At 28.9% G+C, this 26817-nt stretch overlaps 3 protein-coding genes across 6 annotated transcripts; 1 reads left to right on the forward strand and 2 right to left on the reverse strand.

Moving 5' to 3' along the window:
- Positions 1-27: 27 nt before the first annotated feature.
- LOC105248305 (3-hydroxyacyl-CoA dehydrogenase type-2) lies at positions 28-2530 on the reverse strand. The gene is made up of 5 exons (XM_011253039.3): positions 2439-2530; positions 2185-2318; positions 1188-1352; positions 691-1027; positions 28-364 (listed from the first exon to the last, which is right to left on the reverse strand). The coding sequence occupies exons 2-5, from the start codon at positions 2191-2193 to the stop codon at positions 108-110; spliced, it is 768 nt and encodes a 255-aa protein (XP_011251341.1). The 5' UTR covers positions 2194-2318; positions 2439-2530; the 3' UTR covers positions 28-107.
- A 4927-nt stretch (positions 2531-7457) lies between these two features.
- LOC105248307 lies at positions 7458-15463 on the reverse strand. 3 transcript variants are annotated; one of them, XM_011253042.3, is made up of 16 exons: positions 15326-15463; positions 14282-14444; positions 13903-14128; positions 13413-13646; positions 13015-13190; positions 12508-12841; positions 12114-12402; positions 11595-11737; positions 11032-11339; positions 10382-10510; positions 9882-10096; positions 9345-9472; positions 8980-9160; positions 8840-8909; positions 8233-8457; positions 7458-7865 (listed from the first exon to the last, which is right to left on the reverse strand). In XM_011253042.3, the coding sequence occupies exons 2-16, from the start codon at positions 14441-14443 to the stop codon at positions 7698-7700; spliced, it is 2988 nt and encodes a 995-aa protein (XP_011251344.2). In that variant the 5' UTR covers position 14444; positions 15326-15463; the 3' UTR covers positions 7458-7697. The 3 variants fall into 3 exon arrangements, with proteins under 3 accessions (XP_011251344.2, XP_011251342.2, XP_011251343.2); XM_011253040.3 differs by having other exon boundaries at positions 9882-10114; XM_011253041.3 differs by having other exon boundaries at positions 9882-10114; positions 15223-15463.
- Positions 15464-15751: 288 nt separating this feature from the next.
- LOC105248308 (calcium-binding mitochondrial carrier protein SCaMC-2) lies at positions 15752-26505 on the forward strand. 2 transcript variants are annotated; one of them, XM_025409687.1, is made up of 9 exons: positions 15752-16278; positions 17803-17929; positions 18200-18287; positions 18748-18859; positions 23499-23657; positions 24009-24266; positions 24941-25108; positions 25285-25539; positions 26164-26505. In XM_025409687.1, the coding sequence occupies exons 1-9, from the start codon at positions 16048-16050 to the stop codon at positions 26236-26238; spliced, it is 1473 nt and encodes a 490-aa protein (XP_025265472.1). In that variant the 5' UTR covers positions 15752-16047; the 3' UTR covers positions 26239-26505. The 2 variants fall into 2 exon arrangements, with proteins under 2 accessions (XP_025265472.1, XP_025265473.1); XM_025409688.1 differs by lacking the exons at positions 15752-16278; positions 17803-17929; positions 18200-18287; positions 18748-18859 and adding an exon at positions 19770-20811 and having other exon boundaries at positions 26164-26503.
- The last annotated feature ends 312 nt before the right edge of the window (positions 26506-26817 follow it).

Genomic DNA, 26817 nt, shown 5'->3' on the forward strand with positions numbered 1-26817 from the left:
AGAAAACTTTTATGTATATATATATAAGAAAATAGAAATACAAAAAAAAATTTTAGTGATTTAATTCCATATGGAATATTCCATTAATATGGAAGACTGATGATCTTTTAAGCTTGCATTCTTAGAGCACCATCCAATCTAACTGTCTCCCCATTTAGTAGTGGATTTTCCACAATCTGTTGCACCAACATTGCATACTCATCAGGATTCCCTAATCTTTGAGGGAAGGGAATACTCTTTGCTAGAAAAATTCGCACCTTCTCTGGCAACTCCATTAATAATGGAGTGTTAAAAAGTCCTGGAGCAATTGTTACGACACGAATTCCGTCCTTGGAAAGGTCGCGAGCTATTGGCAAGGTCATTCCTATAAAATAAAAAAGACGATAATAATGGATAAGACGATAAGAATAGATAAGAAATAGAAAGATAAGATAAGGAAGCAAAGTTTATAAATTAAGATAAAAGAAAATTGAATGTGTAAGTAGTAGGCATGTTAAGAATATGAAACAAAAATCAAAATGCGTATATATATGTGTATGTATGTGTGTATGTGTGTATGTGTGTGTGTGTATATATATTTTACTCATTTTGTTTTTTGTTTCATATTCTTAATATACCTACTACTTACATATATTCAATTTTATTTTATCTTAATTTAATTAATTTAATTTATAAGATAAAATACAGTACCTACAATTGCTCCTTTCGAAGCAGAATAAGCAGCTTGGCCTATTTGGCCATCAAATGCTGCGACACTTGCAGTATTAATAATTACACCCCTTTGACCATCTTGATTAGGAGTATTTTCAATCATCAGACCAACAGAAAGGCGAATGGCGTTGAAAGTACCAATTGTATTGACTTGGAGAACCTTAGAAAAGTCCTCTAATTTGTGAGGGAGTTTTTTATTGCTATTGTATGTCTTAAAAGCAATTGCAATGCCAGCAGCATTAACTAAGACATCCAGCTTGCCGAACTTTTGTTTTGTAAGCTCAAGAGCAGCTTGAACATCTGATTCTGAAGTTACCTAATAAGAGGTAATGTGTTTTAAGGTATAAAATAGAAAAATGTTAGATAATATAGCAATATAAAAATAAAATAATGAGAAAAGAATATATAATGCAATTTGTATAACTTAATATCGAAAATGATAAAAGTACAATGAATATACTAAATGTTATGCATACATCCATAGGTGCAAATATTGCATTCTCTCCTAATTCCTCAGCTACAGTTTTGCCTTTTGAAACAGGCAAATCAGCAATAACTGCCTTTGCGCCTTGCTTAATAAATCTTTCTACAGTACCACGGCCTAGTCCGGAGGCACCGCCAGTCACCAAAGCTACAATACCCTGTAAAAAAATTTCCAGATCTATATTGATATTCAAATGAATAAGTTTTGTCATAATAACTTTATAACAACTTTAATACACACACACACATGCACAAATATTTTATTTTAATTCTTGATTGATTATCTCAAAAACTAATATTATTTAAACATTCAAAGTAAAAAATAGCCGAATTTAAGTTCGACTTTTGATTTACATTTTATTTCTATACTTTTTGTACATTTTTTCTATTTTCTTTCAATATTTAAATATACTTGTTATATAGAGAAAATACAATTAAAAAATAAGTAAACTTAAGCATAAAAAATAAATAAATTTATATTGAGCATGAAAAAAATTGCACTTTTCATATGAACTTACTTTTTTGTTTTTATATATTTTTCATTGTCAATGAATATAAATTTATTTTATAAACTCAGAGTGTAATGAAAAACCATTTGATTTTACATACTTGATTTCACAAATAATACAACGCAAAAAAAATATAATATAATAACGGTATCGCATCAACCTAAGTAAATTTCTAAACAAATCTATGAACAAGAAAACAACATACACATATTATTACTAATAAACAATCATATATACAATTATTGAGGATAGCAATTACAAATCAAAAACAAATGATAAGAGAAATAATCTCAACTGGAATGTTCTAAACTTTATAATTGGAAAAAAATACATAGTATATTATCATATAAAATAATATAATTATATATGAAATATTAAAATAATATAATATAATAATATATTATTTATAAAACCCATAAATATAAAACACCTATTATATTCTTGTTATAAAAAGTAGAAATATATGAACATTTAAACATACCTTCAACATCTTCAAGTTTCAATTATTCTTAAAAAAGATCGATATCAATGCAATAAAATAATTATTTGCACCAATTGATCCGATTGTCGGTTACCAAGTTTATTCCAGGGTCTTCGTAACCGTTCTAAATAATTCTACAAGTGATTCTACATTAAATAGCAAGAAATAAACAATGACTAACGAATTATCTAGTATGGACTTTGAATTCGTTAATAGAATACTATAAAATCAATAGAAGTAAGAGAAATATTTACCGGTGGGTTGTAAAAAATATGGATATTAGATATTTAGAAGAATAATTTAATAAAAAAAGGTAAACGTAGAATTATAGATAACCTGCGTGTCGCAAAAAAAAGTTATATTAAAAAAATATGATTAAAGGTGCGTTCAGAAATCCTATCCGAGAAGTAGACCAATCAGGACAAAGAAATTTTTGTTCCTCTTTTGATTGGTCAATTAAATACTATTTTACTCTACCGGTAGAATTCCGAACGTATCACGAGACAACGCAATACGCGGTTTATTCAATTGTTTATAAAGATACTGTATCTTATGAAGTTTATATTTCAAATATTTCCTTTCAAATATTTACTCAGGAAAGAATTTAAATCAATTTAGTAGAAAAGAAAATCCTATTTATTAATGGAAACTGAAGAGAATACAAGTCGCTTAAATTTTTCACCTGAAAAACATTTAAATATTTAAATATGTATAAACAAAATTATATAAATATGTATTATAAATTATAAATTATATAAATATGTATAAACAAAATTATTTCAGAAATCATAATAGGGAAAATACCATCACAAAAGAATGTTATATTGAGTAAATAAATATATTTATATGTTACACTTTCACACTTACAGTACACAGTCGTTGAAAAATACATTAAAAGTGCGTATATTCATGAGCATATATATATAGAATTTTTCATAGTAAATAATTTTATAGTAAAGTATAAAAGAGAGAGAAGTGTGTTATACTATTTTATATTTAATTATAAAATGTTTACCATATAAAACAACTATTTTCTCTCAATCATTATTAAATATTTCATAACACAACATAATAATTAATTTTTGTTCTTCTTTCTCTCAAAAGTATGCTTTTTCATCATTATTTCGTTCATATACGATTAAAATGAGTTCATTGTAATAGAATAAAATTTTATTTCTATAATAAAATTTTATTTAACACTTTAGTTATATAATTATAATTTTATAAGAATATATACACTGTCTCATGAGAGAATGATTTCGATTTATTGCATTGAGTAAAATGGATGAAAATAAAAGTCTTTTTCTCTGATGTGATATTCAATAGCAAATACACATGGTACACTTTAAATGTAAATAATGTTTATTGAGCTCTACACATTGCTATTTATCTCACACACAATATTTAATATTGTTATTGAATTACTCTCATTTTTTCTAGAGATGAATTTGAAAGATGACAATTATTCTCTCTCATAGGACAAAGTACAGATTAATGAATCATTTTTTCTTAACATTAATTATAAATTTCTGCCATGAGTTTTTATTACAATATTACGATTCGCCTCATTATTTGCCTAATTATTATTAAATTATATTATATGATTATATATAACACGATTTAATATAAAATTATATTATACGCAATTATATATAATTATTAGCGTTTAGGGAACGACGGATTTACCGTGCTGGTGAATAAGTTTTTCTGTTGTACTGATAAGTGGCAAGTGCATTGAGTGACTATAATATATCGTCATATATTCCGATATGTGATATCGCTATCTATATAATATCGCATTATTATAATGTTCAAACAAAGAACAAGTTAATATATATCAAATAGAATCATATCGTACCATCATCGACACCTATGTATCTCAAATTGTACATACACAGTGGTAGGTCTGACATGTTTAACATGCAATATTATAATAAATCAGAAGCACATTCTGCACAAACATAGCATCGCGTTGCACTCGTTCCTTCCCGGTGTATTTTTTTTTTATTGGAAGATCCGCAAAATTTTGTTAGAATTTAAATTTCTTCCTTTGATTTTTTAAAGAAATTAACAAATGTAATAGAGAAAATCACTTTTACATTAGAATGATCCTTAGCAAAAGTAATAACTTATATTAATTATGGTTTAAATTTTATTACTATATTTATTTAGTAAACTTGATAAATTAATTTTATTATATAAAAATGTAATTAATTTTATATTTAATAATTATTGAAATTAATTATCGAATAGTGTAAGCATAAGGATTATTCTCATTATCAATTCTCGATAATTTTGCGAACCTCAGTTTTTATACACAACCTACACTCTCTTTACTTTTTCTCTATTTTTTTTATAACTAATTTTTCCTATATAGAGAATAATAGTAAAGAAAGAATAGAGGAAGTTGGCGGTATGTTTTTTATGTGTATATACATAACGGATAATCCTTACCATACATTCCATGGCAAGGGTGGCTTTTATACATATACATATACAATAATATACATATATATATATATATATATATATATATATATATATGTATAAATATCAAATATTTTCTCTTAAATAAGATTTTTTAAATTTTTAGCAGTGATTTACCAAAAAAATCTTTTTAATATAATTTCTCTTTCATAATAAAAAATATAATTTTTTTCTCGAAATAAATTGTAACTTCTTAAATAAAAAAATATTAATTTTTAAAATCAATTTTCTTTAAAAGAGATATATAAATATTATTTTATTTATCTTATTGTATTTGTATAAACAAAATAATTGAAGAAATCCTATTCAAGAGAATGAATTTAGTTTTATTATTGAAGAAGAATCTTTCTGATAAAATTTTTCATAATGCCATCCGTTACATAATTATTATATACTGCATAATTATAATAAGATAAAAAAATATATATAAATAAAATTTACAATAAAACTGATAATGAACAACTTTTATATCACGCGCGCAAGTGCACGATTATTGCGTAATAATGAACAAAAACGAATGAAAATTGCACCATGTTTTTTTATAAGGCTAACTCTTTAAAAATCTGCGTCGGTTAATTGATATATTTTGCTATAATTAATGTCAAATAATTATATACGAAACTCATATGCATGTACATGTATATATGATAAGATTAAATATATATTATTGATATATATGTTATTTTCAATTAAAAATTAACAATTAATAAGAAGTCAAATAATAAAAACTTAATAACAAAAATATTGTTAATCAAATTACAAAATCGCAATATTTCTTCATTTTTTTAAACGATTCAATTATTGCCACACAATTAGCATTATATAAAATCTTCACATATATTTCAAAGAAAAGATATTATGTGCAAAAAAGTACGTCAATTTTTTTATTATATTTAATACTTTTTATGAAATATCAAAAATTAAAATGTAAAATAATATATATACTTTCAATTTTATCTGAAATTTAGAAAAAAGATAATATCTTAGTTTTTCATGATTTTCCTATTTTTCTAAAAATTAATATTCGATCTTCTTGCCATACAATTTGCATAATAAATGCATACAAAAGTTATTTCATAAAATTTAAAAGAAAGCTAATGTATTGATTTCCTGATTTTATTTAACACAGTTTTTCTCTTTTTTTTTGAAAAAATTTGAAAAGAAATTCAAGTAATAATTCAATTAATTAATAAAAAAAAAAACACAAAAACATTAATTTTATCCTATATGTATATACACTCAGCAACAGAAATACTTTAATACATGAATTTAAATGTCAAGGCATACATATGGAAAATGCATATAATGTTTCAATATGTGCATAAATTTATGTATTAAGATATTTCTGTTCCCACGTGTACATATTACTGTTAAAAAGAAAAATTTACTCGAATTATCTATAGTTCTTTTAATAGAAAAAAAGATAACTTTCACTCGAACATAGTATAGTTCGTTCTAAAGGTTTATAAGATAAAGTCGATGAGAGATCTCATCTGTCATATAAAAAAAAATGTTGCTTCCACTAAAACTGGAACTGTTCTCTTATCGTTCTTTGTTATTCCGTAAAAATAGAAAAACAGAGACGATTTGGATTGCAACGATTTACTAAAATGACCAGACTCCCCTCCTCTGAGACGGCTCTTCAATTCATACTTTCTTTCCCGAAATATAAAATATTCTAAAAAATTTTGACAATTTAACAATTCTATATATATATATATATATATATATATATATATATATATATATATATAATTGTGATTATATTAAATACATTTTAAATTTCATTAATAATGACAATAGTAATTTTTAAGTTTTTGAAAATTTCAGAATTTGATTATAAAAATTAATTACATTTAGAAATAAAATGGTTATATCACAGACTTCTACATATATGCATATATACATACATACATAAATATATATATATATATATATATATATATACATATATATATGTATGTATATACTATATTATATAAAAATCTGTATGTATATAGAATGAGCCGTCTCCAATATCGAGGTAGGATGGTTTTGCTTCTTTTTCCATCTTTTTCGGAATATAGAAATTCTATAAATAGAACGTCCTCCAAAGGAACGCAGTTTTTTTTAGCATATATATATATCTACACAATATATGTATAAGCATGTAATATAATAACGCGTTGTTATTATTATTATCATTGTAAGAGACAATTAACCTTGTCGATCAGGTCAAGCGCAGTCAGCATTCTTTTAGAATGTATTATTTATTATATTTGCATGTGATACCGTATCATCGATAGAGAGTATACGATCTGCATATAATTAAATACGTTATTTAATATATTTATCTACACGTTTTTCATATTCCACCGAGTCATTGTTTATAAAACACTGACTATATATTATTGCTAAATTTTAATAAACCCCATAAATCTCTTGTTTGTTAATCTTATTATCTTATCTTTTTATGTCTCCCCTAAATCAGAAAGAAAAGATAGGTCAACGATACAGATAAAAAGAAATTTTTTTGAAAAATCTAATTAAAAAATTTTAAAATATATTAAATTATTTGATTAAGTAAACAGTATAAATTGAGTCTATTTTAGCATTTTTTTTTTATTGCACGCAGCCATTCATTTATATTTAAGATTAGCTTGAATCTTGTTTATCTCAACAATTGAGAATTTATGTGCTCAACATATACATGTAATTGACGATTATTATTAATTTGGAAATTATATAATAAGAATTGTAAAATTATATAATTTCCACATTTTTATTATACGCGATACTGTATTTAATTAATTAAAATAAAAATAGTCAAAGATGTTTCAAAGATTCGCAGGTCTGCGTGTACTTTATATATTTCTTCACGAATTGAAGAAATTCTTACTTTCTATAGATATTAGTTTACAGAAATACAAAAGGAGATCGATTTCGACATGCAAAAATACATGTTTTCAAAGAGATGAAGAAAAAATAGTGTCAATAGGAAAATGGAGAGGAGATTATATAATGTTATAGAGTAGAATAAATAAATATTATTTATTCTTGGAAGTGGTGGTAGTGGTGGTAGTGGTTGTAGTGGTGGTAATAATATCCTCCTCACCTCCACTGGACCAATGCTTCTCCTGCTCTCGCAATTCGAATTCCCATCGCAATTCCAGTTCCCGCATATCGTTCGCGATTCCCGCTTCATACGTATCCTCCTGATTAATCAATTAATCAATCACAAACATAGGAATTATTCTTAATAGTAATTATAAATTATTAATAGTAATTATAAATATATAAATTCAATATTTATTATCATTATTTATTATTATATATTAAGCAACATTGGTCACGATTAATATTTTGATAGATAGACGATTAATATTTTTGTAGATAAGATATGTGAAATCATAAGATGAGTTTTAATCAAATCCGTATTTACATAAAACAGGAAAATAATTTAATAAAATCGATAAAGAGCACAAATTTGATCCTAGATAAAAATTAATAAATATAAGAATTATTTTTGCACTTTTATTAAATAAATTCTAAAATGAAATTAAATATAATGACATAACTTACTTCCTCAATTTTATAATCCTGATTGTATTCCTGATTTGACAACCAATCATTAGAGGATTGCTGGATCCATGGAAACGTAGTGGTACCAGTACCAGTACCATATGGATTACAGCTCCAATTTCGCATATCTCTTTCTCTTTCCCTGATACCTGCTTCAATCATCTGCAATTCTTGTGCCAGCCGTTCGCCCGCCGTGAAAAAAGTAGTGGCTCCTTGTGTCGCTAACTGTAAGTATATATTTATATATTAATGAAAATACATGAATAATATATTAATGATGAAAATAATACCAACTTTGATATCAAATATTTTCAAAATTATTTTTAGAGAAAATAATATATGTGTGTGGTTTTATTTCTACTACAATAACAAATTCTGTAGCAGTAAAATATAATAGTTTTTCTTTAATAAAGTATCAAAGAAAATCATCATTTATTAGAGTTTGCCAGAAAATCATCATTTATTAGAGTTTTAGAGATTATCATTTATTAAAATTTTTCAATTTTCAATATCATATAATTTAATATATTATATTACATATCATATATGGTATGAGAATTAAGTAATATTTTTCATATTTTACAGAAAACGAAGCACAATTTATTACCTTTAAGTCATTGAGTTTTTTCTCGAGATGTCTAAGTTGCTGTTTTACCTTTTGCGATTCAAGAATCAAGCTGAAAAATATATATGTATAATAATATGCATACATACTCACTATATATGCAAATATATTCTATTACTCACTCTTTACTCGACATATATTCCGATCTCGAAAATTGCGGTAGCGATTCTGGAGCAACGATATTACGGCCAAGAGTAATATAATTCTCGTTCACGAAACTACTACCGCCACCGCCACTACCGTCACTGGGGGTTGTCGACGTCATGGATTGTATACCACCATTCGCGCCAATTGTCACGTATGCTGCAGTAATTTGTTAATTATATCATTTTAATATCAATTTAATAATTATATCAATATATATGCATATATGTTTACATATAATTTATTGATAAAAATCACATCGAATTATTAATATATAAAATAATATAAATATAATTTATGTATATAATTCTATACAACATACATATCTTATTTTTGCACTCACGTTGATTTCCATAATACAAAGAGGTTACAGAGTTTGGACTCCTATATGCAGTGGATTGCGCAGAGGTGGGTCCAATCCCTTCGTTGTAGAAACTTGCAAAGTGTTGCAGAGGTCCATTGCAGGGAGATCTATTATTATCAATTTCATATAAATTGTAAAAATATAATTATTATAAAATGTTAACACTAAAATTAAATATTAAACAATTGTAAAGAACATTAATGTTAATAAATTAATATTAATATTAATAAATATATTAATATAGTAAAATATAATAAAAAATAATTAATAATAAATAATAATTAATCTATAATATATATTTTATACACATCTGCAATTGTGATTATAAAGTTCTTCTTTAATTTTTCATGAATTGTATCATTAAACTTTTTGAACTAGTTGTAATCAAATTTATTTTTTCTCATTATTTCTTTTTCATTCCAAATAAAAAATTAATAATTGTTTTTTTACTATATACACAACCTCATATTGATGTAATTTTATATTATTTGCATTTATTATCACTATTATTAGCACCTTATCAGGGTTTTGGACAATCTCGAGATGGATCCCTGTTTGTTGACTGGTGACAAAGAGGCTGCAGGAGGCATGTCCAATAAGGGCACAAAGGGCGCATCATCGTCGAACAGATGCGAAACCGCGGGTGGTGATTCTGTTCCAGAAGGACAGCGAAAGTTATTTGCAGCAGCCCATATTGAGAAATTATTAGATGTAGTCAACAAGTCGCCTTCCTGTCGAAGATCATAATTCTAAAGAAAAATATAGAATAAATATATAATGAATAAAATATAATAAAATAATGTATGTTACAATATGAGGAAGAAATTTACTATAAATATAAAAACAGATGTATGTATAAAAAAGAAGATCTTTAAAAGATAATATTTAATAAAGGAGAGAAATACAATTTTTTATTTCTTAAATATATATTAATTATATATATTATTTGTTAATATATATTATATATTATACAAGAGAGCTTGAATGTAAAAAAATAAAAATGATCAGTTTATTACCGTTTTCATTTGCGGGGAAATTAGTTGCTGCTGTTGCTGCTGCTGTTTGCCAATAATTGTTTCCAATTGATTCAGAATCTCCATTCTACGTTGCAGTAACATTGCCAACATAGTTTTTGCCGTTCGTTGCTGTAATATTTATTTTACAACTCTATTAATATTTATTAAAATATTATAGCATTAATATTAAGATTATTTTCTCTTCTCTCTCTCTACTCATTACATTTATTAAAGTTATCTGTATAATTATATATTTGTTATAATTATTTACTAAAATTAATGGTCCATATTCTAAATTCTCTTTCATCGATAAAAAAGTGCCTCTAAAAGTGACTTGTAGCCAGAAGACTTATAAGCTATTTTTATCAATAAAAGAGAAAATCAAAATATGAAAATCAATATATATATATATATACAAACCATAATAATTGTAGTCTTTTATTCTAGCTTTAAAAATGTATTATTGTTAAAGGTTTTTGCACTTCAGATTCATTTAATAAGTAGGAAATTGTACAGAATATGATTCGCGCAGTAAAAAAGAAATTTTACTTTTATTCTCAAAAATCTTTCATTTTATTATCAGTAAAATAAATTTGTATGTTTTATGTTTATCTAAATGTTATTTATTACAAAAAATAATTTTCTCTCACTTTTTTGTCGTTTGTTACATGATTTGCTGGTACGATTTGCGGAGTGTCCCACATTCCGAGATTTGTCGTGGTCGTTGGAGAAGACCCATAATCAACAGGGGCAACGGATCCTGGCGACATTATGTAATGTCCTGAGCAGTGGACAGCAGATCCTCCGCCATCTACCATAGCTCCTCCCTTCACAGAGCACAGACCAAGATGCGGTAAGTTTTGCGGGGATGCAGACGGCAGCATGTAAGTTGATGTCAATGAATCGATCAAGTTAGTTTCTAGATTGGTCGGAATGGGCATCGGATGCTGTACGGCCGCTAAAGTAATTCAAATAAAATAACAGATATTTATTCTACTTCAGTCTATATACATTATGTTTTACTTAATTTATTTTCTGTTTCAAAGAAATATCGACCAGTATAACTTTAGTTTTCACAATATCTATTGTTTTTTTTTATTCAATAAATAAAAATAAAAATTTCTCCTTAGCTATATATACGTGTGTGCGTATCTCCTTTCAATTTCATTTTTAAATGGAATTATATAATTATAAATATTCATTATATACTCACTTTCTCTATCATGTGTTTTGGCAGAATGATAAGCTGTTAAATCGCCATTCTGTTTATTAAAGGTCTTGTTATTCTTCTCACCCTTTGATTCAATCTGATTTGAAGTCGTTCTAACACTCAATTTGCGATTCTTCGATCTGTATCTGTATGTAAAAAGTATTGAAATCAATGATATATTCATACTCTCACCAAAAATATATATTATTTATACAATCTACAAACTTGCAGTATAACAATAAAAAAATATTATTAATTTGATATGAAATAGTCGAAAAAATATTAATTATTATTCAAGATTATATATATTATTGAATCTTCTAAAATATAATTTATAACAATGCCTAATATTTATAATTTACTTGAATATCGATTTCTTTTTTTAATATATTACATATTCTTTATAATTCTTTCTCTCTCTTTTGTACATATAAATAAATAAATGTAGAGATAGAAATGATGTATTATATTATAAATAAATAAATGTAGAGATAGAAATATGTATTAGATATACAGACTTACTTATCAAGCTCGGTGTCGCTGTGGGCGAAGGTGCAATTGTTAGATCGCGGACAAGTGCCGCGAAGAGCCAGATCTCTGCACATGCTGACTTTATACTTGCCAGTTGTCGGACCCGGGCACGGACCTCCGCCAGATCCGCCACCTCCACTGTCTTGTGCCGCTGATTTTCGATTTCCACCGCTGGTATTGCCGCCTCCGTGTTGTCGCACAAAATCCACCAACGCAGCCACAACTATTCTTACGGCCTCTAAAGCTGCTCGACATTCAGTCAAGCTTGGTGGTTCCGTCTCTAAAAATTATATATTCAAGAGTTTTAGAGGCTCTCTTTTTTTCATTTAATTATGAAAAATTTTTTCAATATTATAAATCATATATAGCATGTATATTATTATACCTGGACTGGGATCTATGGCGGCCAATAATTCCAATTGTGGCCTGAGACCACTCAATTGCCCAGGATCTGGAGTACGCTGTAATGCTATCACAAGTTCCTGAACACTTTGGGCAAATGACTGTGGTGTCTGCAATTTGTCAATGATACTTTGCATATGAGACTTGTGTGCGGTATCGCCATAGAGTAGAGCCGACCATTGGTCGGGCGCAATGCGCAGTCCCGCTTCCGTGGCAATCTGTACGATTTGCGCATCATGCTCGCGTCTCAAAGCCTCATAAGTGCGAAACTCTTCCTTTAGCTGCATCAACGACGAATCGCCTTCGCGTTTCGATACCTGTTAATACAAAGAAATAATAATTGATATATAGTCATTAAAAAGATAACAGTGATTTTTGAGAATTTATATATAATTATATATTTATGTAAATATATATAATTCTTTTTTGTAGAATATAGCATTTGATTTAGAAGCATTCAAATATTTTTGTAATTGTTACTGTATATTACCTTGAAACAACTCGCGCGATACAAAAGTTGCACTACATGACCAATGCTAGTCTTGCTGGCTTGTGGAAAGTGTGGCTCCAAACGTTGTACCACAAACATCACCAATACTTTGCGCGATAATGCTGAACCATCCTCTAATGCCAACAGCACAAGTTTCAATACTTCTTCTTGCATCGCTAAAAATAAGAAAAAAATAATTGTAGAAACAAAAGTGCATAGTTTTTTTGTGCTTGCATAGTTTCGTTTAAAAAATAATACATATGTATCATTGTAACTGTAAAAATACCACCACAAAGTCAAATATGATTAATTTTTTCTTTATTTTTTTCTTTAATAATAAGTAAAAAAATATAGCTTATTTGAATTCATTTTTTTTATCTTTTACAAATAAAATTTACCTGGCCCGAGAAATTGGCAACCGCGAGCACGTACAGCTGCCCAGAGATTGGCACTGAGCTGTTGAGGGTTTTGATGTTGCAGTATGAGTTCGGTAACGGTGCGCTCGCCGAGACTACGAGCGGCACGCAGGGCGCGCGCTCTACCCTCTGGTTCCACTAATTGACAGCCTAACAGTGTCACCAGTTTACGTTGCATGGGTCGGGACACTAACCCTCCGCCCCCGCCTCCGATACCTACATATATCGTAACAATTTCATAACTTATATTAATTATCACGACGATTTATATGTTTACTATAACATAATATATAAATTTTAACAATCTACAATATATTCTACAAAGAAATACAATATAATTTATACAGCAATCTACTATAACAATATGTTATTTAATTTCTTGTACAATAAATTTTAGTTTAATTTTTATTCTTAAATATATTTGTAATACTAATACTTATATCTGATATTTAAAAATAGATATTGTACATGCCTGCAGTGTTAGTCGTCTGACATGGTTTGAGATAAAGCGCGAGTTCCTCAATACAACTCTTGGCCCGCAGATAGTTAGCATGTTGGTCAACTGGTAGCAACTTCTGATAATTTTGTTGCTGATTTGACACAGATGTTGATGAGACGACAGTTGAAATTGGATTGCCTAGCAATTGCAACAGTGCTTCATTTACCGGTAATCTCTCCACATCGGTGTTGATGATGCTCTGTGCAAAAGGAATAAGGTAATTAAACATTAAATGAAATAAGATTGTCATACAATGCGTATAACATATGTATTAAGTATATGTAAAGAATATATATATACTACTACACAAAACACATTCATACATATATTGTTATTGATATTTTTTGCATACCTGATCGAAAGGACACTGCTTGCGATGCAGATTGGCGAGACAGGCGCGACATATTGTATGGCCGCAACCGAGCGATATAGGGCCTCGTATGGCTGCATCAAAGTCATGACAGCAAATTGGACATGACAGGAATTCAGTCCACTGTGGTGCCTGTATCGGCATTCTATGGAGTAGAAAAAATACAAACTTACATACATTTAGAAAAAAGAAAAATATATAGTCATTTGTGAAATTTACCAAATATATTCAAAATTTTGATAAATATTTTATAACATTTATATACGTTTACAATTTGTCTGTAATGTATACTGTTATAGTTCAAATAATACGTTTCACAGATTGTCATTTCATCTTTTAACAGATGACTTATTTGGTAGAATAGATGAATAATAACTAAAAATAATTATTAGTAATTTTAACTAATAATAACTAATAATAATAATCATTTTATATAAATGTAAGTTATTTTTAAAATAATTATCGCATTTTAACGAAAAAAAATGCAATTTTAATTATGAATTTCATATTGTCAATAATGTGAAATTAATGAAAAAAATAGAAAAGCATGGAAAATAAAATGTAAATGTAACGTAGATAAAATATAAATATAGTATGAATGAGCAAAAATAGAAAGTTGTAGGTAATGTTGATACCTTGAAGGTATAAAATTTATGTAAAGTACACAGAATGTAAAGAGAAAGTGTAAGAGTTATAGAAAGTGCAGTTATAGGAAGAACAAACTCGATAAATTCTGCCTCATAACCATATTTTGCTGAGGTTTCTAGATCGAGAAATCACGGCGCAATACGGCAAGATCATTCCGATTCAATAGATCGATCGTTCTTACACGTTGTAGAGAATAATCGTAAGAATTTCTCGGAATTTGTAAGAAAAATTCGACGAAACAGTCGCATTATTCGTGTCGCTGACGAAAAACCTGCCTCTATCGCGATGTCCTCGATATCATGACAGCGACTTTCGGAATCCGGAAGACCACGTAAATTAATCGGCGATATAAAATCCACCGTTAGCATCATCACCCACCTCGTTACAGCGAAACATCACATCGATTACACTTTTTGCGCATCACTCTTCTCGCGCAGTTTTGCGCGACTCGGATCTCTAATCTCAACCTTTATCGCACCATAGATCATCAACATGTAAACGCGACACGAGATGACACGAGAAGCTCGACAGTTTCCCTCTACTCCGTCCCGCGACGCTTTCAAGCGCGGAGGAAGTACGTTCGAAAATCAACTCACTGAAGGAGTAACGTTCGATCGACCAATCAGGATCGAGGGAGCAAAAAATTCCACCCTTCCGATTGGTCGATTAAACCCTCCCGAGAAGTAACTTCTTCGAACGCGAAATGTCAAAATGACGTATTTGACGTAATGACGTTCCCTCTGGCGTCTATTCGGGGCACTACGCTTGGTAACAACGCTGCCGTCCGGTTATCTGTCACCCGTGCAGCCTCCTGACAACTGACAGCAACACGGCGCTCGATTCGCGGGACCTGTCAGCGTCGGCGCGTAGTGCGCGCGCGCGCGCGCACCCTCCAGCAACGGCAGTGCGGCTGATGCGTGCGCGCGATGTCCGTAGACATGTACGCTCTCTCTCGCACACGTACACACCCATACATAAGCGCGCGTACGTACGCTTTACGCACGGTACGGCTTCGCCTCGCTTCTTCGCTGCGAGAGCGCCTGCCCTCGTCTTATCTGGATTCTCGCGTGGCGCGTAGGTAGGTAAGATACGCAGGTAACATGCCGGGGAACGGCGGCGGTGCGCGCGTGAGCGCGTCGCCGGCGGCGCGCGTGGCCGCGACGCCGCCGCCGGCGCATTACCTGCACGAGCTGCCGGCCCAGGACGAGGAACGGCTGGAGCGGCTGTTCCAAACGCTCGACCTCGACGGCAACGGCCGCATCGACGTGCACGATCTGTCAAAGGCGTTAAGCGAGGCCGGCGTGCACACGCAATACACGCAATATGCCCAGGTATTTGCGTATGTTCTTACATATATTCCGTTCCTTTTTCTACATTTATGTGTTACGTGAAATACGTCGCGTAATACACAGTATACATATACGATGTGTGTATATGTGTGTGTTGCTCTTAGAAACATGTATTTGAAAGAGATTGTGTGTGTGTGTGTGTGTAGAATTGGAATTCTTTTTTATTTTAATTTAAATATGCTGTATATATATATATATATATATATATATATAACGTCAAGTATATCAATATTCTTCTGTTTCATTCTTTTCAATTTTGTCACTTTTTTTTAATATAATATTATATTTCAGTGATTATTTATTTTTGTTTATATTATATGTATGTGTGCGCGCGGAGATGCATAATGAATATTCGTTGTATTTATTATTTTAATTAATATATAAGCTATGTGAATATCTAATGTCCCTGTATCGTGCGCGCGCATACATATGCAGCACACACACGCACATTCTGTCTGTAGAATAGGATGAATGTATGTTGAAAAGAAAGAATCATAAATAAGGAGAAAAAAGAATTGATAGATCGAACAAACTTTAAAATTTATTAGATTATAATATTTTTTGACTGTTATTTAAAAAGAGATTAATTAGATAAAAGAGGAAAATTAAAAAAACAATGAAGAATGTATTTCTAGTATCAGATACATTTCTCTGCACTTAAAATAAAAGATGTATTCGGGAATAAAGAGAGAAAAAGGGAAGGTGTGAAAAGTACAACTAGAACAAATCTAAAGGTAAAAAGAGAAGGTGTGAAAAGTACAACTAGAACAAATCTAAAGGTAAAAAGAGAAGGTGTGAAAAGTACAACTAGAACAAATCTAAAGGTTTATGCAGATGTGTTTATATATAGTTGCAGAAGCAATACAATACTTAAAAATTTCAACATGGTCACATGGAATATGTCAATAGATGGAACTGCAAAAGAAGAGAATTTTAATTTCAAAGAAAAGAGCTGATTTAGCATATGAAAAAAGATCTAGTCTACAAAAAAATTATGTGCATATAAATATTATAACACACACACACAACACGCGCACACACACACACACACATTTATATATATATATATTTTTTTTGCTTAAAATAATCTTTAGAAAAAAGTTTTTCAATAAAATTTATTTATTCAAATTACACTATAGATTATATTATAATAATAATGTATATAATGTAATAATAATGTATGTATAATAATGTATATAATCCTTAATAGAGTATTCAAATGAGAAGAATGAAGAATCATATATATTCTTTTGTAATTGAGTTATTAGACAGATAGTATCTAAAGTCTTAAGTGTCTTTTAAAATAATTAGTCTTAAGTATCTCTTAAAAAATCTTATGAAAGAAAACAGTGATATATTATAAATATTATATTATAAAAAAATTAAAATTTGATTAAAAATGTTATCATGCAAATATAATGTACGTTTTTACATATTGTTTCTTTTAACTGCACTTTTTACATTTAAAATGGAGTTATCTAAAGAATAATTTCTTTATTTTTATAGAAATTTCTTGCCAGCTCAGACAGTACTAAAAGTGGCGACATCAGTTTGGCTGAATTCATACATTATGTTCGTGAACATGAGAAGAATCTACGATTACAGTTTTCAAATCTTGATAAAAATAGAGATGGTAAGCAAGTATTTAGTAAAACAAAGATCAATATTCTGAGATATTGCACAGATTTAGAATTAAAAAATTTTCTATATCAAACCAAAATTTGATTATAATATAACATGTAAATATATATATATATTTAGTTTAATTAATAATTTATTTTATTAATTAGCACATTATTATTAATTATGGTATTATTAGTTGTAGAATTTACTTCTTATAATATATAATAATAAAAATTGTAGGCATGGTTAAACAATTTTATTAATGTTTTGTTATTTTCAGGTAAGATAGATTTGGAAGAATTGATAAGAGCTTTCAAAGAGCTGGGGATAGAAATTGCACGAGAGGAAGCAACAAAGTTATTGCAACGGTAATTTTCTTATTGATAACTATTATCTATCAACAGTTTTTTCAATTAATATACAAAACATTATATATACAAAATTTATTGGAATGTGCACATAATTTATTTTGTAGAAAAATAGTTTCCTCTTGAAAAGCTATAAAAACAATTCGTTATTCAAAAGTTTAGAAGAATTATATAAATATTATTAAAAATAGAATAAATATCCTTATTATTAGCAAATAATATTATATCTATTATGTTAAATATTAAATTACATACATATATAATAAAATGTTAAAAAAATAATTATTAAAGAATAACAAAAAGATTATTTGTTTAAATTCTCTCTTCTTTAATATTAATTTAATACATATACATATTATTAATTATAATTAGATATAACTTGTTACTAACTTTTTTAGTATATATATTTAATCATCATTAAATAACATTATTTACCATTAAATATTATATATAAATACAGAATGGACCAAGATGGAAGCCTCAAAATTAGTTTTGATGAATGGCGGGATTTCCTCCTCTATGCACCAAGTTCTACCTTGCTTGACATCATCGAATATTGGCATCATACTACAGTGAGTAATTCATACAACTTGAATTTTATATTGATAAGAAAGAATATGATATTTACTATACTATATGATATCTAACATACTGATAAAAGCTTGTGAAAAATAAAATAACAAATATCAATCATACATGTGCATACATATTATATGCACATACAGTGTACACACACGCATATGTATGTGTGTGTGTGTGTGTGTGTGTGTGTATACACACACACACACATACATTGATATTTGATGCATGTTGATGCATCGAAATATACAAAAGCAAATATCCCCTTAAATTATGCAAGTCAATCAAATTTCCAATAAGTACATAATGAAATGCTGTGCAATATTACGTCAGCTACTTGTTACATCATGATAGTGATTCTCAACTTCAATTCGTGTGATATTTTTCATTAAGACTTAGAGATTAAAAATATTGATTTTTGTAAATATTTTCTCATAAATTCCATCCTGGTTTGTTGGTTTAAGAAACGCTAAATTTTGAAATAAGAAATTCAAGTTTTTCCATTTTATCATTTCCATTAATATAATTACCATTAATATAAATCAAATTACCATCAAATTAGCATTAATATTATTATTATTAATACTATTATACATTACTAATTTTATTATTATTACCACTGAAACACTTGCTAATATTAATTTTAATGGACCATTATTAAATAATAAAAGAAAAAGAGAGAGAAAATAGTATTATTACTGTGTAATATACATTCGTGGAAAAACAGAATGTAGAAAAATACAATTAAAATTTCCCTATGCTCTTCTCATTAGATTGTGAGTGAACTTTGTGCTGTGGGACGGTCGCTGACTTTGCTCAGACCGTCATTGCACGGATCTTTGCTCGATGACGTGTGCGCTCTGTGACGTCAGGAAAAGAACAAGCAGTTATGTAGGAAGGGAGCAAACAAGTTCTCCGTTTTGGAGGGGCACGATATTTTCGTACCCGGGTTTTCCTCGCTTCTTCCGTTAGTCTCGCAGTCGGACTCCGAGCGTTCGAATCATTGGTTCGTAGCTCGTCCTTCTTTCCCCCACTATTAAAGACCACGAGATCGATTCTTTTTTTACTAAGCAGATTCTTCGGCCACGTGGGTGCACTCACATTGTTAGATTAGTGTCTGTCGATGTATCGTCGAATTTTTATTGCTAAATCATTTCCACTGATTCTAAAAATCACTAGAGTGCTCTCAATAATTGGATAGAAATCAGTGGATAAGCGATTAAAAAATATAGAAGAGAAAAAAAGCGGAAGATTCTTAAGGATTTGTGAAATTTCGATCAGTGCAAATTCTTCTCTGTATAGAAAGTTCGAAAGTTTTCGAAAGTGCAGACTGTACAGTGTGAGTGCGACAGACGTTACAGAGTGAGCGTGATTTCTGTGACACCACGTGATGCAATATATATTAATCACAGCACACACACATACACAAAAGGAGAAGAAACGACATATCATTTAAAAAAAAAAGTAACAGGAGAGAGAATATAAATAATACATAACCGGAAAAAAATAAAAGATACAAATAGACACTATAATAAAGTAAAATCGAGAAAATTCTCGAAATAAGAAGAAAAAAAGGAGGAAAGAAGAACAATAGGCAGTAAAAACAATAATAGGCAATAAAAAAATTAGAAAAAAAAGGATATAAAACTAGAAAAAATATAAACATAAAAGGAACAGAATAATAAGAAGACTGTAATTAAAGAAACTTAAAAGAGAAATACAGAGACTATCGTATGCGTAGATACGACTGACTTCAGAGTGAGCGAGCAGTGCGGCAGATCTCATGCGACGAGCATATTCGCAACCATGTGAATCGCGATTACAGCTGATCGATCGCAGCATGTATGCTCTACAGAAACCGAGATTTCTCCAGCATGATAGCACGTTGTCCACGTGTCAAGTATGCGAGGAATTTTTGCAGGGTTACCATGAGCTCTTACAACGGGTGAGTAATGCTAGAAATAGCCTTCAAACAGCCAATCAGAACCCAAGTTTACTAATTGTGATCATCCAAATGGCAAAAGAAAGTTTATAGGACGAAGGAAATGGTCAGAATCCCGAGTGAAAGTGATTCTGGAATGCATCTTTCAAGGACTTTTGTTTTCTCTGGTGTCTTAAAAAATTTTATCTTAAATATTTATCAGATATTCTTTAAAAAAAAAGCCTCCTCTATATTAAATCTAATATAATAATAGTGTTTTCCGATTATAAAATCATTTTATTTCTACAGCGAAATAATTTTTAACCTTGTTTGATATCGAAAAAGTAACTGACTTTATAAAATGTTATTTTATCTCACTCGCTTTTATTTTTATCTTAATCTTTAACAAGTTGTCGGGAAAGTCCTGAAAGATAAACAACATTCGTGCCTCCATTATTAGGTCATATCTCTTTCCCCAGATCCAGCCCCCGAGTAATCTTATGATACTGTGCTTCGGAAAAGACCTTGTGCTTCGGAAAAGACCTTGTGAAATATTTAAAGATAAAAATAAAAATTAAGGATTGATTTTGTCTCATTATTTTTTTATATAACTTTATAAACTTTATGAAAATAGTCCGAAAATTCGTTTTCGTTTTCAAACATTTCTTTTAATTAAACACTATCTCTTAATTAAATATTATTCTATATTATAGAATATGTTATATGTGTAAATATTTTGAAAATATCAAGACATCTAGTTTTTTGAATTAAAACAATCATAAATCAGCTTTAAATTGTGATCGAACAATTTGTAATTCAAAGAAAGTGCTTTTAATGAGTCTTATATATATTTCTTTCTGTCTTACTTCCTTGTGAAAATATGCTCCTTTTATTTTGAGCGCGGAAAATGTTGCTAAAAGGCTAGACCTTGCATATTGTACTTATAGACATTAGCATCTATTTGGCTTGTCGCCCAGTCAAACTGAGAACATGTTGAGAACATTTCTTTATATTCGTGATCAATCTTGTTACGATTCGCAATTCTTTTTTTTATTCGTTATGTCTCATTTGTTACTGTATCGAATAAATTGCAAAATAATATTTCTTTATCTTTTCTTGTAAACAAAATCATTGATTATGATTTCGCGAATTATTACATCACGAGTTATTCGTAAAATTGATGAGAAATTCCCAGGACGAAAGTATTTCGTAAAGTTAGTATGTTTTTGCAACTATTTTTTTTATTTAAAAAAATGAAGTAAAAGAAATTTGTTTCACTTTTATATATTCATACAATTATCTCACTTTTGTTTTATAATATTACAGTAGAATTTATTATATATAAACTGACAAATTTGAATAAAATCCAAATTTATTTGCGAAATCAAATATGACGATATATAAATGATACAAAGTTCAAAAGTACACATTATAAATATTGTAACAGATAATCTTAACTTTTATTTCTCTCTGGAGTTTTATATAAAAAGTTAAATATGTACGAGTTAAAAAAGTTAAATATGCACGTATATTACGTATATGATAAAATAAAAAAAATTAATCCTCCTATTTTATAAATATTGAAATTAAAAATAAAATAAAGATTTTAGCTTATTTTTCTTTAAATAATTCAAGACTTAAAGCATTAATTTTGTGAGTATAATTAGTGAGTAGTTAAATTTGTGATAAATTTTTAACAGAAGGATCTAAGTAAAGATTGAAATTAGTTATGAAGAATGAAGTTTCTAGGAGAAATGTAGGAGAAATGTGTGTGTGTGTGTGTGTGTACTTTAAATATCTTATTGTGCAAAAATTAGTTTAGAAAGCTCGTGTTAGCCTAATACATCTTCATTTAAATTCAAATTCACATTCCTTTTATGAATGTTAATTCTCGCAGACTCAATATCTATACTAAGGCTTGGAATTACAATGCATTAGTATTGTAATACAATATCTCTGTTGTATTATACATTACAGATTACTTTCATCGAAACGCAATACTGTAATATTTGATATTTTATCACAGTTGATAAGTAATCCATACAGGATGTCTCTAAGAAAGAGAGATTTAAAACCGAAAAGTTAGTCGTGCCAATAATTTTATCATTTTAATTGATTTCACATTTACGTTCAAGGCAAAGCCACTCATTCTAAAACATTGATAAGGAAAAAATTTACTTCGCAAAAATATACGAGTTCGATAATTTTGCAAAAGTTAAAGATAAATAATTAAAAACTATTTTCCTATTCACCATTTTTTTTTACAAAAGTTTTATATATATAATAACATTCTAATTTTAACATATTCTTAAATTTTGTTATTAAATATTGTTCGAAGTTACATAATGTGTGTGTATGTATATGTATATGTGTGTGGGTACATATATATTATTTATTATATTATTGCGTCTATCATAAGATATTAATTTAAAAAAAATAATTCTTTATTTCATAAATGTACATCTTATTAATCTTGTATTTTTATTAGTGTCTTACAAATCAATAAAATTATACAAATAAATTTTGTTTAAATGTGCGTGTATAAATATCATTTTATATATGCATGTAAAATAACACGTGTCTTATTTAATATCGAATTAATTTAAGATTCGTTGAATAATCTTTAAACTATTAATTTTTTGATAAGTCTGATATCTGTGATAAAATCATCAGTTGCTTTCAGTACTTAATTGTAATATTTTTTTTTGTAGTATATGGACATCGGAGAGGACATTGGCGTTCCCGAAGAATTCACAAAAGGTGAGATGGTGTCGGGAATGTGGTGGCGACATTTATTATCCGGTGGGATAGCTGGTGCAGTATCACGTACCTGCACTGCTCCCCTTGATCGCATCAAGGTCTATTTGCAGGTAAATTCTATTTGCTAATTATATCCTACTTCTATCAAAAAGCTTTCATTTGATATTCATGATTTATATTTAATAACGATAAAGGCAAAAATATTTCAATATATTTATATATTATTTTTTCAACATTTCATATTTTATATAAATATATAGTTTATATGTATAAAGTATATATATATATTTTTTTTTTAATATATAAATTTATATAAATAAACTTATATACATTTTTGAAAAATTTGTATATTGTTTTATTCGTAAAAAAATCCGCTTAGCAGCATGTCGAACGTGAGCGAGCGAGTAAATTTGTCTAGTTTGCTTTAACACGACGAGAGACTCGTCCGATCGTCCTTGCAGGTCCACGGCACACGACACTGCAATATCATGAGTTGCTTCAGGTACATGTTGCGCGAGGGTGGCATTAGCAGCTTATGGCGCGGCAATGGCATTAACGTGCTCAAGATTGGTCCGGAAACGGCGCTCAAGTTTATGGCATACGAACAGGTGAAACGAGCTATCAAGACGGACGACGCGCATGAACTCAAACTCTATGAGAGATTTTGCGCCGGTTCCATGGCCGGCGGTATCAGCCAATCGGCAATCTACCCTCTCGAGGTATATCTCATTATCTTACTCGTTGCAGCTATATTGAATCATGACGTCAGATACAAGAAGCCATGTAAATTTGTGTCGTGTACTATGGCTCTTATATTATCACGTTATATTAGCTTATATTAGATTAACATTAAACTCTTCAAGGTCGCCAGTAAATAAAATACAAGAAGTAATTAGAAACGACCACACTGGCAAATTTTATTAAAGTGAATCACGACGTTTCGACCATGGTTTTGGTGCTTTTCGAGTGAAAATAATTTAGTTAACTATTCTATCGTGAGAAATAAAGAAATCACTTCGTCAAGATTGTCATGTCAACCGTCTCCATCAACACACAGAGAAAGACTGTCTTTCTCTGTGTGTTGATGGAGACGGTTGACATGACAATCTTGACGAAGTGATTTCCTTATTTCTCACGATAGAATAGTTAACTAAATTATTTTCACTCGAAAAGGATCAAAACCATGGTCGAAACGTCGTGATTCACTTTAATAAAATTTGCCAGTGTGGTCGTTTCTAATTACTTCTTGTATCTTATATTAGATTGTTAAAGGAAAAAAAGTACAGAAAAGATCAGTTATATAACATACGTATATACATATAATGAAGTCATTTGTATGAAATAAACTCTAAAGAAAAATAAGAATCAGAATATATGATATATAATTTTACAGGTGCTGAAGACGAGACTCGCGCTGCGAAAAACGGGCGAATTCAACGGTATGGTCGACGCAGCTAAAAAAATATATAAACAAGGTGGTTTAAAATCCTTCTATAGAGGCTACATACCCAATTTGATAGGAATTCTTCCCTATGCAGGCATCGATTTAGCCGTCTACGAAGTAAGTTAAAATATTGCGAAATTATTTTCAATTTTATTATATATTTGTTGTAGTTATTAAAATGTTACTTGTGCAAAATTAAATTATATATTTATGGGATTATTTAATTCAATATTGATATAATTCGAGAGATAAATTCTTCAAGATTTTCTCGATGAATTCATTTGCATTCGTAGACCCTGAAAAATAGTTACCTACGCACACACGACAAGAAAGAACAACCAGCGTTTTGGGTTCTATTGTTGTGTGGCACAACATCGAGTACAGCGGGCCAGGTGTGTTCGTATCCGTTGGCATTAGTGCGAACGCGCTTGCAAGCCGAAATCGCGCCAGAACGTTCGCCCGATACCATGATGGGAATGTTTAGAGACATTCTGAAACGTGAAGGAATACGCGGCCTGTATCGCGGCCTCACACCTAACTTTCTTAAGGTATGATTAATGAAACCATAGAAAATAAATGAATATATAAATGTATTTAAAAGTTTATAGAATTTTTTTATTGAATTCATAAATGAAATATATATTGAAATTTTTATATAGATACACACACACATACACACAAATTATTTATTTCGAATAGATTTTGTTGGAGTTGTTGTGATTTTATTTTTTGCATTTTTTTAGTTTTTTTAAAATAAATTTGTAAGAAATAAATAAATTAATATATAACAATCCAATCTTTTCGATGTATGAATTTTATTTCTAGATAATCAGATTTTCTAAATATAAATAGCATTTTACTTAGAATTAATTTTTAATAAAACTTATTATATTTTTCCTTTGTACTTCTGCAAAATAAGTGCTGCACTCTTCATGATATTTATAATTCATTCTTAAATGAAAGACATGTAACAAGTCGAAATTCGAAATTATTAAAATTAACGATTATTTCTTTTTCATAATGTTGATTAGTTTTCTGCGTTGCATTTATTTTCATATTACAAAAAATATAAAATTCTAATTATTGTCTATGTTTAACATACAAAAATGTAAGTTAATACAATTTTAAGAAATTATATTCCCCTTACTAAAATATACATTCTTTTTCTGTAGGTTGCACCTGCTGTATCTATCAGTTATGTAGTATATGAGCATTTCCGGCAGGCGTTGGGAGTTAACATGACGTGATGAATATGCATACTAGGATTAATTTAATTAATTAACTTATTTTCTCTTTTTCCTTCTCTCTCTCTTTCTCCTCCCTCTCTTTTTGTTCGACATAAATAATCATCGACAGGCGAATATATGGTCGTTCGATTAGATATGTTCGTTTTATCTCAAAGAGGAAAAAGATAAATAAAGAAAAAAAAACAATTCTGACATTTATTTATTATTATTGCTAACTTGAAAAGTTTCTTTGATAAATCGAGCGTTCTTTCGCAGTTTTTTATGATTTATTGAAATTTAAATATACATTAATATTTTAATATTAATAAATTATACAAAAATAACTGTGAATTAATATAATATAATTAATTTTTTCTAGCAATTGTTGTCATATTGTTAATATTACAATACAACGATGTCTGATTTTGAATAAGTACAAGGCAGATTATGTTCCATGTGTAAAAAAAAGTATTATATTTTTTTGTAAACAAATATACAAGCAAGTGATAGTGATCAAAGAAAGAAAGGCCAGTTCTTATTATTCAGTATAAAAAGGAATTTTATCGGCAACATTCAAAACGGCTCAAAACAAGATTTGCA

Source organism: Camponotus floridanus, unplaced genomic scaffold (assembly GCF_003227725.1).
Source record: "Camponotus floridanus strain SB8 unplaced genomic scaffold, Cflo_v7.5 scaffold28, whole genome shotgun sequence".
Lineage (NCBI taxonomy): Eukaryota > Metazoa > Arthropoda > Insecta > Hymenoptera > Formicidae > Camponotus > Camponotus floridanus.